This window comes from Haliotis rubra, unplaced genomic scaffold, assembly GCF_003918875.1.
Source record: "Haliotis rubra isolate DU_JTF1 unplaced genomic scaffold, ASM391887v1 Scf1369, whole genome shotgun sequence".
NCBI classification, from domain to species: Eukaryota; Metazoa; Mollusca; class Gastropoda; order Lepetellida; family Haliotidae; genus Haliotis; species Haliotis rubra.
Window position 1 is genome coordinate 82,798 of NW_025765302.1, and position 18,808 is coordinate 101,605.

The 18,808-nt window shown below is 38.7% G+C and overlaps 1 protein-coding gene across 1 annotated transcript in view; it reads left to right on the forward strand.

The window, feature by feature from the left end:
* Nucleotides 1–16,864, forward strand: part of LOC124268176 (sodium- and chloride-dependent GABA transporter 3-like) — a 38,036-nt gene extending 21,172 nt beyond the window's left edge. The window contains exons 3-13 of the mRNA XM_046703200.1: nucleotides 8,591–8,894; nucleotides 9,276–9,408; nucleotides 9,554–9,688; nucleotides 10,577–10,680; nucleotides 11,774–11,898; nucleotides 12,373–12,485; nucleotides 12,937–13,065; nucleotides 14,562–14,661; nucleotides 15,002–15,102; nucleotides 15,208–15,378; nucleotides 15,839–16,864. Coding sequence (XP_046559156.1) covers nucleotides 8,591–8,894; nucleotides 9,276–9,408; nucleotides 9,554–9,688; nucleotides 10,577–10,680; nucleotides 11,774–11,898; nucleotides 12,373–12,485; nucleotides 12,937–13,065; nucleotides 14,562–14,661; nucleotides 15,002–15,102; nucleotides 15,208–15,378; nucleotides 15,839–15,919 — 1,496 coding nt within the window. The 3' untranslated portion in view covers nucleotides 15,920–16,864. The remainder of the gene's footprint in view (nucleotides 1–8,590; nucleotides 8,895–9,275; nucleotides 9,409–9,553; nucleotides 9,689–10,576; nucleotides 10,681–11,773; nucleotides 11,899–12,372; nucleotides 12,486–12,936; nucleotides 13,066–14,561; nucleotides 14,662–15,001; nucleotides 15,103–15,207; nucleotides 15,379–15,838) is intronic.
* Nucleotides 16,865–18,808: the final 1,944 nt, after the last annotated feature.

An 18,808-nucleotide genomic window follows, 5' to 3' on the forward strand; every position in this document is an offset into this window, starting at 1 on the left:
CCCATGGGGTCGGTTCTTCCACCGGCTCAATAATATCTTTCGCAATAAGTTCCTGAACTTTGGACTCAAGTTTTCCGCGCAGTCCAAATGGAACACGTCGCATTGGCTGGGCAATAGGCTTAACTTCTGGATCAATTTTCAGCTTGATCTGCTTATTTTTCATTTTCCCAAGTCCAAGAAATACTTCAGGGTACTTGTTGAGGCACTCAGGAATCACTGATGAAGAATGCACTGAATTGATATTAAGTCCAATCTTCAGCACGCCAATCTTCATAGCGGTTTCTTTGCTGAGGAGCGGTTCTGCCCTACCATCAATCACAGTGAACATGGCATCTGTCCTGTGATCCCCAGCTACTACTTCTGCTGTGAAAGTGCCTAGAGTTTTCAATGGTGTCCTACTTGCATATGGAAACAACTTTTTGCCACCCTTCTGTGACACACACCTGATGTTCTTAGACTTCAAATAGTTCCACGAGTTAGCATCAATAATGTTACTATCACTGCCAGAGTCAACAGTAATGTCAATATCAACACCACCCACAGACACTGGAATGACTTCACTGCTATAACCATTGCCTCTGTTCACGCTGTGCACATTGCTTCTCATAGGGAAAGCATAACCTTGGCCTTCATTATCTTCATCATCACTGTTATCTCTGCCTGTTTTCTCAGTTTCTAAATGCTTCACATCACCACGGCCATGTGATTTCCTGTTAGTTTTCTTGCCTCTGTAACCACTTCTATCTCTCTTTTCTTTTGATCTAGATGACTTTCTAGATAAGTCTGAATAGCATTTAGAAGCAAAATGGTCAAACCCTTTACACCTTTGACATTGTTGACCTCTTGCGGGACATGTAGAATCTCTGCCGTAGTGACCAACTTGTCCACAGCGGAAGCAGGAGTTGTCAACTTTCCCTGTCTGATTACTATTCCTGTTGAATGTTTTCTGTTCTCGTATTCTTTGGACCCTATCTGACTGTCCCCCTTTTAAGTTCATATCTTTCATCTGTTCCTCGACAGCTTCAAATGTTGCAGCCATTTTCAACATTGATTTCAATGAAAGTTCATCTCCTTTTCCAGAAACTTGCGTCTCAAATGGTCCGACTTACAATTTTCAACCACCTGATCACGAATCTGGTTTTCAACATCCGTATATTCACAGCCTTCAGATGCCTCACGTAACCTTGTTACATACTGTGACACAGTTTCATCACTCTGCTTCATTTTCCTGAAAATATGGCGTTGGTACGTCACATTAGGTTTGACAGTTAGATGGTCATTCAAAGCCTTTTTTGCCTTGAAATATTCTTGAGACGACCCCCGATCTTGCAACGTCTTAAAAACACCTCTAAGTCCAGCTCCGGCTATATACAACAGTAGTGCACGCCTTTGTGACTGATTATCTGCGTTTCCTTCCTCAACAAATAATGCTTTGGTGTCAGTGTATGCCTCAAACTCCTCTATCCAAGCTTTCCAACGGATACTCACTGCGCTCGCATCACCATTTTGTCACTGAACAAAGTTGCAATTTACCCTTTTACGGCTTCCTTGTGAGTTTATGATCCTTGTCGCCAATGTTATTTTGCAGTATTACAATTCAGTTAAGTCTGCAATCTTATTTACCACACAACAGTTTCGGTTTTCTTCCACCACACGTTCCATTTATTACATCCGGTCCTCTCGTCTTACAAAACACACACTCATGAGCGAAACGAAATATTCCGTATCTGACAATACCGACACGACAGGTAGCTCTGAGCGTAGCTCCTCAGCCCACTCTCAACAGGCGGTATTACGTATCCTAAGCAAGATGCGAGTTCAGCTTACACTCAGCACTTTAAACTTTTGTCATCCATAATAAGATAAAGTTAATCAATGTGACATCTTAATTAACAAAAACACAGTGTCACTGTCATAACACTTCTTTCCATGGAATGTAAACAATTGCTCCGTACAGCGAAAACTGTCGCTCGCGGTGTTGTCGGTGTTTGCCGAACGGGTTTCAGTCACAAGTTGTGCGTAGGATATTCGTAAAGAGCGCTTCAGGGAGATAACTCTATGGGGATCGCTTAAAAAAATGTTCGGTAGAGGGCGCGAAAGACTTTTTCAATTTAATATTGTAATCTAAATTCGTAATTGTTTTGGGAATAATTTATATGTTAGCTTCCCTGAGGGCTCATATACTACCCATCAAAAGTTTAGACTCACTTAAAGCACTCACTATATGTTATGTATATGTATGTGGTTACATCGAAGATGAATTTCTCCACCAACTTGGGGGAACCAACTGAAAACCTTATGCAGATGAATTGCACAAGGATGATGCTTCAAATTGCGAAAGGCATGAGCAAATGTCGTGCATGTGAACAGATGCGTTTTGGTGTAAAGTTTTGTTAAGAATTCGCCAATTTTCACAGATTTTAATCATTTACTGAACTCATGACAATAATCTTTTCAATGTTACGAATATGTTTTACAATACACCAGTTCATAACTAAACAGTACCTTTAAACAGTATGGAATAGTTTGCAAAAAGCTAGTTTAGAACAGTGGACAAGTAAGTGGCTACATTTCCACTAGTGAGTCTAAACTTTTGATGGGTAGTATAGTATTATTGAGAGAAATGCATTATTTATTTTAAGAGAAGTGTGGTGTGATATAGTGCCCTTATCGTGTTGACGGGTAAAAGTATTGTTGAAACGCAGGCCATGGAGAGCCTGTGAATTTGATACCCATAATTATGTTAATACACACAAGTGAGTATGATCGAGTGAATATTGCGAAACGCCGCAACAGCAATTTAGAAGCTATTGTTTAGTGTAACTGTACGTTAACAGACGTAAATATAAGCCAAAATCACGTGGTTAGGAGTGAGTGAGTGAGTTTAGGTTTACGCCGCACTCAACAATATTCCAGCTATATGGCGGCGGTCTGTAAATAATCGAGTCTGGACCAGACAATCCAGTAATCAACAGCATGCATGAGCATCGATCTTCACAATTGGGAACCGATGACATGTGTCAACCAAGTCAGCGAGCCTGACCACCCGATCCCGTTAGTCGCCTCTTACGACAAGCATAGTCCCTTTTTGTGGCATGCATGGGTTGCTGAAGACCTATTCTACCCCGGATATTTCCAAACAGATCTAATTATAATTGATTATGTTATTATTTATCTTAATACCTTTCCACGTTTACTTAAGGACGCAAGATTCTAAAAACATACCTTGCTATCATTTCCAGTGAATTATAATTAAAATGACAGCTATGTAATTACTACTAAAATGTACCAGTGCACCTCCCCTACATGTAAAAATATTATGTTGTAACAAAAATTCAAAATATATAATGTTCTCATAGTTAAGAAATAAACATTTATTTCACTCCGTCCAATATTCCAGAAAGTCACTATTCTTCTCACATAGTTTTCGTCTCTGATCCACATGGAGTAAGGTAATTCAATTCATGGTCCCATCTCTTTATAGAAATTCTGAAATATTTAAGGCATGGTTTTATAGACACTAATTTGAATTAATTTTGATATTTGGATGTTGCGTGATAGGCAACTGCTGACACTGACTATGTTTCCGTTTGAATAAAAAATAATTATTCCCTTAATATTTTGCACTAATAGCAGAAAGTGTACTGTAGGCTGTCAGATTGTGTTTTTGAAACTTTAAAACATCCTATAATGTGTGACAAATTTTTGAGAATATCCAAGGGCGATAGTAACAATATACACCACATTGTTCTTAAGGTAACGAATTCTGCTATTTCGATCGACCTTAACTGAAATCAGATCGCTGTCAGATTTGTTTACATTGTGTCACGGCTTTCCCGCCGGTTTATAACACTTGCAAAGTCTTAAACTGCTATTTGTTGTCATCTATTGGCAATGGTTTTGCACATGTGCGAAAGTGTGTAAATTCGTGCAAATTCTCACCCTCGAGCAGACGTAGGTTTCGTGAGCGATGGTGCAGACATTTCACTGATCGTGAGGCCTATCGCACTCCTTGGCCCGCCTCAAAACTTTTGTCTTGACAGTAATGGTCGTGTTAAAGGTACACATCAAATTGCAGCATATGAAGCACATTCATAGCATTGCACTTTATTTCATACAGATTTAATGCAGAAAACATACGTGACCATACAAACATACATATACAAAATGTTTACTACATATTCCTTGCATAGACATAAAACAAAGAGTCACGTGATAGGGCGTCATCAAATTCCCCGAATAGAACGTTCGGTATCTCAACTGTTCAATGTAGTGGCTGGTCATATGTTATCTGCGACCAATCGTATCATGAGATACCTGTCACAGAGGAAAGGACAGGTGATGGGGCGTGGGCGAAATTTCTGAAGAGCACGTTTGGTCACTCAGCAGCTTGGATAGAGATTGTTTATTGGCTATATCCTTGACCAGTCGATATGCTGGGTTTCGGCTTTATCAACTCAAGCTATCATGTAACAGTTTGTGTATTGTAAACATACACACTGGTAACGATGTATGAAATATACACATAAGACAAATAGGAGTAGATAGTCACTTAGGCGAGTTTATTTGTCCTCATTTTAGTGTTTTTCGTAAGTAAAACAAAGCGATTGAAATCCAACCACTGAGTAGAGGTAGTATTTATTTTCATATACATTTCATGCACACAACTAGTACATAAAACATAATGGTTTGCTGTACATGTAAATATAATCTTCACCTTGATACGAATGACTATCCAAACTAGAGTACACGCATTACAGAATTCACGAGGTGACACTATACTGAATTATTATAGTGTATAAACTTGCAGTTGACACCCCCAACCCCAATATTTATGAAGGTGGGCGTGCCTATATCTTTACTGAATGCAAACGAGGTTCATAAGATGACAGATGTGCATGCATGTATAAACTTCACAGAGAGGGGCGTGACTCCATAAAGCAAGATGTCCAATGATATAACAGCGCATCTGTTTATTTTACACTTGTCACGGGACAAACGTTTCAACAAGGACGTAACTACATATGCATTCTACCGGTGACTGTTATTTCAAGGTCGAAAGAGGCGTTCAATTATCTCATTACTGTAATCTGCTTGAATGATTATACGCATGTGTACCGATACCGTAACTGATATACTATCCAGCCTTTATTGACGACGGATCAATAGAGACTGAGTTGATTGATACACGTGATAATTGCACCGGATTTGATAATTACACAGATCAAATACAAACGTTTTACAGAATGCTCATGTAAATTGCATAGAAAACTGACAATTCAAATCAACATGAAACTTTCAACAGCTTGAACAAAAATGCTTGAAATACCTTTGCATGGCTTACATGTATTAACTTATGATATTACTTCTGTCCATGTGTGACACTGTTTTGAATTACCAACTTACTGTCTTTTGTAACAAACGTCGTAAAACATTTCATTGTTGTAATAACACTGACATGTATATATGTATTCGATGCAAAGGTTCGACTTATCACTTTATATTCGCTTAGGTAACATTACGAACTTTAGATTATGGAAAACAACTAGTTACAATTCAGTAAACTTCAAATTTGTAAGTTCAATTATGTTTAATCTATTCGAGCTTGGATGTATAATTACTTGTGTTTATACATTATGTTTCAGTATATGAAACATGACAACGTAATGATGCCTAAAAAGTAAATTCAAACTATTCTATTGTGTTTGAATTCTTTGTATGTCCTTGAAATTTCGTATATTGTTTCCTATTTATTAGGTAGTTGAAGGAAATATAATTTTTAGTAACCTCTAAACCATTACATCTAATTCAATCAAGGTGCATACGAAGTATTTTAGTATCCATTCCCAAGGAAGAGTACCAGGCACTTACCTCTGTAAAAAACATCATAATCCCCTTTCTCGCCGACATGCGTCCATTTGCTAAACGCTGTACAAGCCTATGATAATGATTAGCAATTGTTATCAAAACACTTTAAATACTTCTTCTGATTGATACTAAAGGTGGGATCTCTCGTAGGAAAAGCTAACATTTGCTCAGTACTGCTAAATTGGTTGAAATAATAGGTACAGTGCGATTTTTAAAAGTACAACACACATGTGCGTCTCTCGCTGAATAAGAGGTGCTTTCTGTTGACGACTGTATGTGGCTCTCGCTGTGAGAAACTGCTAATTACCTGCCCCATAAACACGTCACTCGCTGTGAGGAGTTGATTAATTTGCCTCATATATGCGTCTCTCGGCCTTAATGAGTTAACTGATACATCAGTATCCCGACTACGTGGCACTTGTTGTCGTGGCGCTGGCTCCTGTCGTACATCTGCTCGTTCCGCCTGACCGGTGAGGACATTCCCGGATGTAATGCGAGAATTCTCCGCAAAAGTGAGATTACCCTTGTCCACGACCATTGACCCAAAAGGGCTGCAAACGGGATCGTTGTGCACAGCAGGAGTAGAAGCATACTGCGGAAGCGTACTGGACCTGCGAGAAGCACGGGGACCATAAGGAATCTTACGATTATGCTTAGCTCTCAGTTTCATGATAGCCTTAGACTCCGCATTCTCAATTTTCTTGTCGTCGTCCGAATTATCGGCTAGCTCGTTTGAAACAGAATGTTTCACGGTTTCCCATTCTCCTTCCGATGAATCAGTGATCTTAATAAGCTTATTTTCCTTTTCTAATTTGGCGATTGCGTCCTCAACGCCCTTAGAAAGAAGAGCCGTTGTGAATCGCTTGCCTTACGTTAATTAGGTCTTCCAAAACTAACGTTGAATTGGACCCGGGTTCCCTGAGGTGAGACCTTAATAAACAAGGGTGTAGGGTGAATGGAGGAGAATCAGTCGGGCGTTTTACTTAAATTCAAATGTTGTTGGTTTGCTGTTTCGAAACGCACTCAGCAATATACCAGCTTATGGCAGCGGTCATTATGTAAATAATGGAGTCTGCATCAGACAATCCGGTGATGGGCATCTCCTTCCGATGAATCAGTGATCTTTGTAAGCTTATTTTCCTTTTCTAATTTGGCGATCGCGTCCTCAACGCCCTGAGAAAGAAGAGCCGCTGTGAATCGCTTGCCTTACATTAATTAGATCTTCCAAAACTAACGTTGAATTGGACCCGGTTTCCTTCCCGAGACCACGTATATTCTGTTTCTGACTTCAGTTTCCTGAAACCCTTTGCCCTCTCAATAAATTGTCTCAAGTTGGAGATTCTGTCATCAATCGTCCTCTCAAACTCTGTTTGTTGATCAAGCTTTTTCAAGATGGCGTCTAATTATGCCGCCGTAGATTGCTCGTCTTGAGGGTGTCGTACCTGGAAGTAGACATTTGTTATTACAGTAAAAATCCTTTGATGTTCGGCCGAGGTAGATACATGTTGTTTTAAAGGATTAATGAGATGGGTGACACTAAAACTTGAACTGGTGAGTGAACTCGGAGTTCACTAATTAGTGATATGAACTCACTAGTTCTAACTATGAATTGGAATCGGATTTTATTCTTATAAATCATATATTACTATGCTTAAACTATGTCATTCATTTTGTGTACTTCGCGGCTGATGATCAATAATCACAAATTATGTATTCATAAAATAATCTTGTGCTTCCAGGTAGACGACGTGTGGCTGAACGCACTTGCAGACATGCCTGACGACCCTCGCTGCCTCCGTCTCGCCGACTACGTGACCACCCAGTGGGTGGAAGGACATATACCCCAGACAGCGTGGAACCACTACCAGAACACCGGTCCAAGAACCAATAACCACCTGGAAGATTGGCATGGTCGCCTTAAGAAAATTATTTCTAAGGCTCACCCCAATGTCTTCGAGATGTTGTCTTTCCTCAGGAAAGAGCAGAAACTGAACGAAATCACGTTGGATACAATTGCATATATAAACTTGTTCCCAGGATTGGGCATGTAAACAACCAAACTGTGACTTGAGACCACATAACACAAGATCATTGAACGATCAAAATTATATTCAATAAAACCCATAAGGTTAACAGTCCAAATAGGCAATAAAATATATTTAACTTTCTGCAGCAGGCTATTACATGAGTCACCAGGCGTTTTAAAGTGGAATATCTTGAATAAGCGACCTACTGCATTAATATATCCAGGAAGCATTGTTGCAATCCGGATAGTTGTTAACAATAAATAATGTTGCACATAATGCTGTAAATGGTAAGTGTCATGACTTTATTGAAAACGAAACGAGTGGGTACTTTTCAAAATGGGGAGTCTCATCCGTATGTTTAATTCTTGGGTTTTTAAAAGAGATTGCTTTTGAATGAATGTGTTTTAACTAAGGTTGATGTGATAATTGGAGTTTTATTGATGTAATAATTACACATATGTTTTTTATTTATGACTGGCATTGTTTACAACTATCAGTGACTGAAGTCATCATGCCGGGGATTTTTGCAGGAAGCTGAAGTACTGTAATTCCCAATGATACCCTGTAAGGTTGCCTAGCTATGGTTGCTGGTGGTTTATAGCAATGTGTTTCAATATTATTGAATGTCATATCGATTTCTGTTGTTCAAGAATACAAGCCTGTGCCCATGACCTCAAATAACGCATGTTATCCAGGTATGGGAATTGGGAACGTCCTCATCAGCCTATTCTACAGCACCTACTACGCTGCCCTGTTTTCCTGGTTAATCTACTACTTCTACCACTCCTTCTCTCCCAATATACCCTGGAGTAACTGTGACAACCCATGGAACACACCATCGTGTATAACGTTCAAGAACGTCGTCGATGACGCACAAAACAGCTCTACAAATGTTTCCGTAGCCTTTACCAGTACGGTCAATGTCCATCACAACTCTTCTGTCTTGTCTAATGGGACAATGAATTTAACGGTAATCACACCGGCAGAAGAATTCTGGACGTAAGAATAGATTCCGGGAGTTTAATCCCAACATCTTCTGCAAATATGAACTGGTTGATGTCATTACATGTGAAATAATTCATTTTCCCACAAAAAACTCAATATTTGTTGAGGTTTTTATATTACATTCAATGGTTATACGTCCTTGGCAGCCATTTAATTCAGTCACGGTAGCTTCTGATCGACACATCAACTTTCATCAGGCTAAGTCAGTTGCTACATTCACGCTATGGCATCACTTCACACGATGAATGTATATGCTTTATTTAAATTCTAAATGGAAATTTCATGTACGGTTATTGCAGATTAGTGCTCGTCCTCTGTCTAAGACACATCTCAAATATTGCCTTATTTCTCAAAATGTTACCCTCTTTTGAACAGGTTAAAGGTCTTACAGATAAGCGACGGTCTGGAGCATCTCGGTAGTATGCGGTGGCCTCTGGTTGGCTGTCTCCTAATCACATACACCCTGGCGTTCTTATGTCTCTTTCGTGGGATCAAGGTTTCAGGAAAGGTAGAGACAAAGAAAGACGGGATTGTGTATGTTTTGGATATGCGAAGTGTTTGTAGTTTGTGACACTTTATATAATAATAATTCACCATTTGGCCGTGCATACACATTTCAATGACAGTTGTATTCTTTGTGTCTATGGCAACAGGTTGTGTACGTCACCGTTGGTGCTCCTTACATCCTCATCACTATTTTCCTCATCCGGGGCTGCCTACTTCCGGGTTCAGCTGAGGGGATATATTTCTACATGTATCCACGTTTTGAGAAGCTGCTGGATCCAAAGGTGAAGGATGGAAGGAATTACTCCATTAACTGTCGGTCCATTCACTATCAATTATATATCATCATCCAATCATCGGCCAGGAAAGTGTAATGATATATGAATGTTGGCCCTGTTAGACAAACTATTTCACGTTACAATTATCGTACTTCAGTGTTAAGGTATGACAGGTACGATGAACCAGCAACAAAGACAACTTTCTGTACCAATATTGTGGTCTATATTGAAACATTCGGAAATACCAGAGCGTGATTAGTTATGTTTCTGTTTTCCAAATGGAATCTATCATCATTGAGAAAGGCTATAAAGCACAATAAACATTCCGATACATGCTTGAACATGCTTTCTTTCCATATTGGTAATATGTATGTCGAGTACATGTTGTTGGCTTGTCTGAACACACTGTAATTATAAAGACAACAATGGATCTAATGTTCTATGTCGAAGTATAATATACTCATGGTCACGAGAAAGGGAACACGTGAAAATACATGTGTTCCTTTATTCTTTTCCAGAATTTCACCCACAGTGCAATACAAAGCTTGTAAAGAAACCTGGAAACGAATACAGGAACACTTGTACTTTCAGGTGTTCCCGTATTCGCTTATATTCAGTATATATTCATGTCAGCTTGTATTGGTGTAAATTAAGGGCTTGTCTTTGCTGACTCTTATGACTCCATCAAAACTATTTCTTTTCTAAATGTACGAATACGGAATCCTTTCATTTTTCTACTATTACGTAATTTTCTACACTGCCAAAATTATGCCTTATGAAAATATATACTTATAAATCTACAGAATATGTTCTCTTTGAATTCAGTTGCAAATGTTCGTGTTCGTTCCGAACATAACTGCAATCAGTATTAGTCAGTTCAGATTCTGTTTCCAGATTTGGATTGAGGGTTGTAACTACGCCTTGCTCGCACACGGAATTGCGTTTGGATGTCTTCCAACAATGGCAGGACACAACAAACTTAACAACAATTGCTTCAGGTACCTTTTTTTAAACCTTATTGACTTGTCAACAGCAGTTTCATAAACCAGGTACTTTGAGTTCATAAGAGACCCATCACATAAACCGCCTGTGCGTTTGCGACCCTCAACAAATACCAGATTCCGACTATAGGGATTTGATACAATGTTAACATTTATTTACAAGGGGCCTTGAACGGATATACTAATCATTTGTACCAAATATAACTAAAATGGGAACATGTGGGGAAAAATATATGAATAATGTGTATTATACATGTACACCTGAAGGTGTAACAGTAGGTTTTGAAAGAAAGCCCAAGCTAACAAGCAACATAAGATGGTGCCCCAAAACTAGGGACCATGGCACCTCGTCAGCATTTACACCATCAGGAACAGGCACCGATGTAACCTTACTTATCGATGCCACCAGCAAAACAATATGATCAAGAGGGACACACTTCTAAAATGTTTCTCTTAGAATATCCTGCAATGTTTCATCTATGTCACTTTAGTAGTTTCTGAGGAACCGGTTACCATTACATACTAAAATACTTACATACTAAAATACTTACTAAAATAACATGGACTAAGGGTCATAACTGTGTAACTGAAAAGTCAAAACTCTGAAAAATAATTTATGGCTTCAATTTTCATGTCACGATGTGCATGACAGGCATGGCAAATTTCATTCACGTAACTTAAGCAGTTTGTGAGAAGGATTTTCCAGATTAAATTGAACAGCTCGGAGCTAGGACTAGAACTCTTTACGTTAAGCACCCATGGGGTATGAATACGAGCATTCGCAAAGGAATTGCTTTGTCAGCAATAAACCAATAACCAGCTATTCACATTTTTTAAAAGGCCATGTCTAACGTGTTCAGTACACTGTATCCCATATACTGTAATTTCACATCCACTTACAAGTTCTACAAATGTGACTGACAGATTGAGTTCAGAATATGTTCCAAAGGATAATTTCTAAGTGGTGGATTAACAATTCTGCCCCTAAATGTACAAGAGTGTGATCGATGCTCATGCTTCGTCCGCTGTATGAGACATGAAAATTAATTTACAGCGTGAAATATAATAAAATAACATTTTGTTTTTGTAGGGACGCTTTGATTCTAGCTACCGCTGTTGCACTGACATCTATATACATCGGGTTTGCCTTCTTTGCCATCATGGGCCACGTTGCTCACCTGCGTGGTGTGACTGTAGATTCATTCCAATACTCAGGTACTTCCTTGATTTTACGGACAAACTGCACTCCTTTCATTGATAAAACACTGCTTTATTTATTCCGACCAATACCACTATGGCAACATCAACCTTGTACATACCAGTGACACCTAAAGTATGTCGAAGGAAATCTATGTCTTTCGTGATAAAATGTATGTCTCTTTTTTGTGAAGCTTCATGATATTTCTGAAGAATGTACTTTCGTTGAAACAAGTCTTAGTCGTGAAAGTTGATTTATGTGAAGACATTGAAACAGATGGACTAGATCAAATTATTTGGTTTCACAAATTAGCCGCTAGTGGACAGTCGCACACCCAATGTACTTTAACTCAGCCATCACGTGGCTTCCATGTGTGTCTGCAATATCTGGGTATTATATGTTCATCAGCATCAGTGCGAGGTGACACGTTAAACGACATTTATTTATGAATATATAGTTTGACTAATATAATTCTGTTTTTATTTATCCAGGATACAACCTTGGATTCATCGCATATCCAGAAGCCGTGGCTTCACTCCCCTTGCCTCAGTTGTGGTCGGTGTTGACTTTCTTGAACTTGATTACACTCGGATTCGACTCATTGGTAAAGTATACATTCCAAATTACGATAACGAATGTTGATATTAGGCTAAATATACCAAAAGGCCGTATGTAGATGTTTCAGGGATCATTTATTTCAAATGCATGAATGTGAGCAAATCTTTGTTCCATGCTCTTAGATCAACGACTCTTTGAACAATAAAAATCTCTATAGATGGACAATCCTGTCAAAATCTGCATGTATAATACCTGTGATCGCTTTTAAAAATGGACGGCAAAGGTCAGACATTGTTTTTCAAACTCAGCCATAAAAAAATTCATATCTTTAACAAATGCATGAAAGACATATATTGTGTAGGATATTTCATTCTTTATAAGGTATTGCTGTAAACATTACCACAATATTCCTGCTCTATTAAGAACACTTCCAAAGTTTCTCATATATGTATCAGACTTAAACGTGCTTGATGTGTTGGAATCCCGTTTCCACACAGTTACCATGCTATGAGATCGCCGTAACGGCATTGTCAGATCAGTTTCCACGCCTGGCACGCCGACGTTGGGTGATCATCCTCATGGTCCTGGTACCATGCTTCCTCCTTGGTCTACTCTACATGTCACAGGTGAATATCACGAACTGACCCAACATAATTAGAGCCTTCCCCGTCCCAATATATTGGGCATTATGAAAAATATTGGACGTTGTTATATATAATAGAAGTAAGTGGCAGTGCCTTGAGTGAGTGAGTGAGTTAAAATGTAACGTCACTTCTGCAATATTTCAGCCATATAGTGGTGAGAAACAAATTGGTTTAACTAAACGAAATGCTGTCACAAGGACATTAGAATAAAAATTATCACAACTTGAGTCTCCAAACTAAACATTTCCAATGAGAAAATACTTTATTAAACACAAAGATAAATATAACATGTAATGCCATTAATATCCGAGCTATAGACCACCTACTACCAAAGATAAGACCAACAATACTAACTCATGAACCCCATCAGGATTTAAGCCATCACTACGATCACTGGTAGTTGTAGGAAAAACTAGCCATCAATTAAAACATGTCTAAATAAGTAAACGTGCAATTCTGGTTACCTGTAAATATTACAATAACAGTAAGACTAACATGCTATCATAAGAGGATGTATCATCAGAGCTATAATAATAAGCAGTGGCTTAATGGCATGTAAGTTACGACAATGTCGTATTGGCCACAGTCGGTTTACTTATGACTATCTGCTGAAAACGGATGGGGATGGACCCCCCATGTGTGTCTCTTGCGATGAGGTTTTCACCATCAAGCATATTCTGCTCAAATGCATGGACGTATCGTCTGCAAGGGACTCACATTATGATGCAAGAAACCTGAAATATCTGTTCTCCCGCGTGAGCGCTCATCAGATAGTGAACTACCTGAGGGAAGTTGATATGTATCATAAATTGTAACTGTGAAATGTGACTATCATAAATTGTAACTGTGAAATGTGAATAACAAATTGCCTGCCTTTAAATTTGGTGCTATGACTTTTTCTGCTTTTAAATGACAATGTAATGAATATATGTTTTTGAAATAAAACTCATTCCGAGTATGTACTTACAATGTTTATTAATGCACACTTGTTCTCGTCAGTATATGGCTGGAATAATGCCGATGTGACGCAAAACCCAACTCAACAACTCAACAACTAGCGATATGTAAAGCACCTTAATAAGTGCACAAATGCAACTAATTTTCACAACAGCAAAACTAGTAAAACCCTCTCCATACCTTTAAAAAATCATTGTTCATTGTACAACACCAACTAAATAATTAACATGTATTAGTTTGTTCAACGCCTCCCTCAGCAACGTTACACCTGTATGACGGCCGTTTTCAAATAATCTAATCTGGAAAAGATAATACCATTTCTGACTTAATGAGATACGATGACAGAGTATGGGTTTAAGGTGTGCGTAACCTGACCTGGAATGTTAGTTATGTCCAAAGCAATCATTGACAATACTGAGGCTAGTGTGATTCCACCCTGAAATCCCCGAACAAACCGCAACACTACCGCCTCTGCCAACCTGAAAAACAGAAAATCAATAATGTTGAAACTTTTATGACAGGGAGGAATGTACATGCTTACACTGGTGGACTGGTATGCGTTCTTCCCCTCCATAGCACTGTTTGGCATGTTGGAATGCTTTGTGGTCAGCTGGATCTATGGTAAGCATCTTGTAACGAACTAAAAACTTGCAACAATCAAAATGAAAACATACACAAAATAACTCACAAAATAAAATGAAAGAGCCAAATTAACTGGTGTAGAAAGAGCCAACTTAACAAGAGATCGGACGCCTTGAGTTGCCTCTTAAACACATGACGTTGAAGCTTTGATACGTATTTGTTCTGAATTAAGGATCCTAATATATACAGGCTGAGAGGTGTAAATGACACTAACTCTCATGATCTCTTTCGGCATTACCGTGTCGTGAATACAGATTATGTACACTACCGATATTCGTGTACCTCGAGATAAACACAATGAGTCGGTTGGTTGTTTTAGGCACACAAAGACTGCAGAGTGTCATAAAACTAATGTGCGGGAAGACTGTCCCAAGGGTCATGACCTTCAGCCTGAAGTTCATCAGCCCAGGACTCCTTCTGGTAAGTGGCAGTGTTCCGTGTTGCTGTGTCAATGTCGATGTTGCCATATCCATGTCAAACATCACCGGAAATGTTTCGTCATACCCGGAATCATCCTTCTTACAGATCATCTTCTGCTACTCCCTGTACTCCTACCGACCCCCTAACTATGGTGACTACATCTACCCTACCTGGGCCACGGGACTTGGATGGATGATATCCTTTGGTTCTATTTTACCTTTACCTCTTGTCTTCATCTGGACGGTGTACAAAACAGAAGGAAATACAACCAGAGAGGTAATGTATACACAGGAACCTGTTTAAAGCCGTGCATCAGGCTTACATGTTTAAATTTAATGGCTTAAATTTAATGCTTACATGTTTCATTTAGGAATATGTGTTAACATCAAGTTTTTTTCACAATTGTTCATGATTGGCTCAACTTTACTTCATGTGCAAAGGATTCCTTGTAATAGGGGTCTATTGTAATTTCCCCGTCCACTTGGCCAAACATTGCTCGGTCTTTTCCTCCTTGCAAATAACACATCCGTCCCATAAATCTTAACATGTCCTACGTTATTCTAATTATGATGCCATGAAAGGGAAGAAATATAAACAGCTACAGGCCTGATTTTGGCTACGTTGTTACATATCATATACTCCTTTGTTGCTGGTCGGTTTATACTTAGTACAATTCTAATCAAGTAACCATTGGGCAGTTGCAATATAATGCATTGCTTTTCTTTTTTGTTTGTAGAAATTAAAGAAGTCGCTGGAACCTAGCATACACTGGGGATTATCTTCGTCGCCTGAAAACACCACGGAATTGATGTCCTAGTTTCAACTCCAACTCTTTCGTGTATAGGAAATATCGTATTTTTTTTCATGTTTATTGCAGTTGCTGGAACACAATGGATGTCATATTCTGAAACGACACCAAAACCCAAACGCCACTTTCTTATGAAAACATGTTGTTCATAAGCTCATTTTTTAAAATTATTGTATTTATTTAAAAAATCAGTAACAACACCCAACAACACAATCTCCACTGCTCATCGCAACATAACTCTAAATAGTAGGTGCTTATTTAGTGGTAATAAACCGCATCATGTCGACGTTACATAATGTGACGACGGCAAGGACTGGGGCGAAAGGACATGTCGTTCAAGTTGCCGCTACAGAGTTCAGTAGGCGTGAGGTTCCTAGATTCCAATTTAAGATTTTACCTGATTTTGACCATTGGTTTATCACTCCCATTGACGTGTTGATTTCTTTCACCAAAGGGATGAATGCCTGTGGCATACATCAATTCCTGCTGCCACTTTTATAATTGAGGTATTTTGGGCTATTTGAAAGTAGACCCAAACATGGACACACTCAGCCAAAGTACAGACTTGTGTACGAAGGCCTAATGGTACCACCTTACTAGTTTAAATGATTTTTAAACAGACATTATATTTTTTTGTATATTGCTAAAAAACCGCCATGTTTTGCATTCGCTTCGAGGAGTTTATGTTCGTGTGTGTTGCACCCCACTATCAAATACAGGCCCTTTCATTTAAGATTTTATGCATTAAATTCTTTTATATTCCTCAGCGTTTGATCATTCACACACTTTAATTGTAAAAATGACCAATAAAGTAGTGTCCGAAATAGAAAAAAACCCTGTTTTTTTCCGCATTTATATGTGCAATTACTGTAGTTAATATGTGAAAGTGTGTAATATCTGTTAAACTAAGTTCGGCCGAACTACAGCCTCAGTGGTAGGGGGATAGGAAATGTAGAAACAGGACTTTACTGAGGAGAGATTAGTGCCGAATTGAGCAATGCATTTTTTCTAAGTCCAAAGCGACTTATTTGGAACAGACCATGACTTTATGCAAATTAGTGTGCGATGAGATTGTACTAAAAACGACACTTTTTAAATGCCCATTCTAAAATGTAACTTAGCGTCATTATAAACGATAGCTGACGTAAAAAATAATATCTTTAATACTGAAACTATTAAGGATGTAGATACCATGCAGTCTCGCTATCACTTTAAAAAGAAACAAATAGGTGGGGTCGTCTCAAACGGTGTGTCAGGACGGGTGGTTGGGGTCGGGCTGGGGGATAAGAGATATCAGCTGAGATAAGATAATCCTTTAGGGGAATTAAACTGGGGAAGCAAACGGCATGTCATAACAATTTTCAAATAATATCCAGTCCTATCGATCATCAGGTGGCCATCTATGGTATCATACTCTTTTACATATCTCAACATAAACTGTATGAAAGTAAGGCACGTAAGATGTTAATCAATAGATGAAACATATTTAACACACGTGAGAAAGCATAAAATATCTTTGAGATGACCTCTTGCGCCTGCAGGCAGCACATGCATTTCATGTCAGGTGAGTCGACTGTCCGACGTCATACCTGGCTGAACGACCTAATTGCCATCTATAGTCTGATCTATTGTTTTCATCAGCTATTCGTATTTTTTCTAAGGTTTGCCCGATTTTACGAGTAAACATGCTTTTCTGGATATCCATTACGCATCCCACTGAACGCCAAATTAGGCCGATGTGGGGTATTTGGATATTTTCGATATAATTTATGCTATTTGCAATTGTGTAGATTTTAGCGATACAGAGTAACAGCCTAAAAACAGTTTTTTTCTGTTTCCGACAGTACTTTAAATAATTATCGGTAAAGCTTAAGGAGATACGAGATGATTGTACCTAATTCCTGACACTGAAAGCAGGACGTCATGTGCCAGTGAGATCATCTGAACGCTAAAAGGATAACTTTTAATTTGGACACACTATGACTTAAAATGAGCTCACTCATATTTCAGACTTGTCATTCAACTGATCACTAACGCTCATATGCTATCAAATGTTTGAAAATATTTATTGAATGCTAGTAGTACTTTTAAACATGGCTTTGGTAGCTTCGAAAACACTGACAGTGTCCTTAGTTTCATTGATCTTCAGCGCAAGCAGTCGTGTGTCCGAAAGATCACATTGACGTAGAAAGCATAATTTTAGTTGTTCTCAGATATATGCCAACTAGATGACGGCAGCCATCAAGTCTAGACCAGCTAATGCAGTGATTAATGTCAAGTATACTGAGACGACACGTTCTTAACCGAATCAATGAGTCATGTCCAAACCTTTCAGTGCAAGTCAGATCTCACAACATTCATAGGTGTCTGTGGACCTTTCGAAACCTGTATTCATGAGATATTCCTGTGTGTATCATGCACAACTTGAGCAAAATATATGTCTGTACCTGCTTTAAACTGTTTTGAAACTTCCAGCTCGGAACTGAAAAAGCAACACGCGTACTCCGTGTAATTACCTACGTCTCATCGCCGGTTGTTAGACGACTATTAAAGTTAAGGACTTCTTTTCTTTTATAATAGAATCCGCACTGTTTGAACTTGTGTTATGCACAATTATGATTACAATACATAACACATCGGTTTCTTTTGTCTTTGTTTGCCGTCACTGACGGGGTTAAGTCTTCCATTGCTGATGGATTTGTTTTCCATCGTTTTTCGTTGAGGTTGTTTTCAATCGTTGACGTTTTATTATCATTGTTTGTATGTTGTTTAACGCCGCACCCGGCAATATTCCTCATACATGACGGCTGTCTGTAAATAATCGTGCCTAGGCCAAACAGTCCTGTGATTGACATTGTGAACATCGATCTTCGCACTTGGAATACTATGATATGAGTC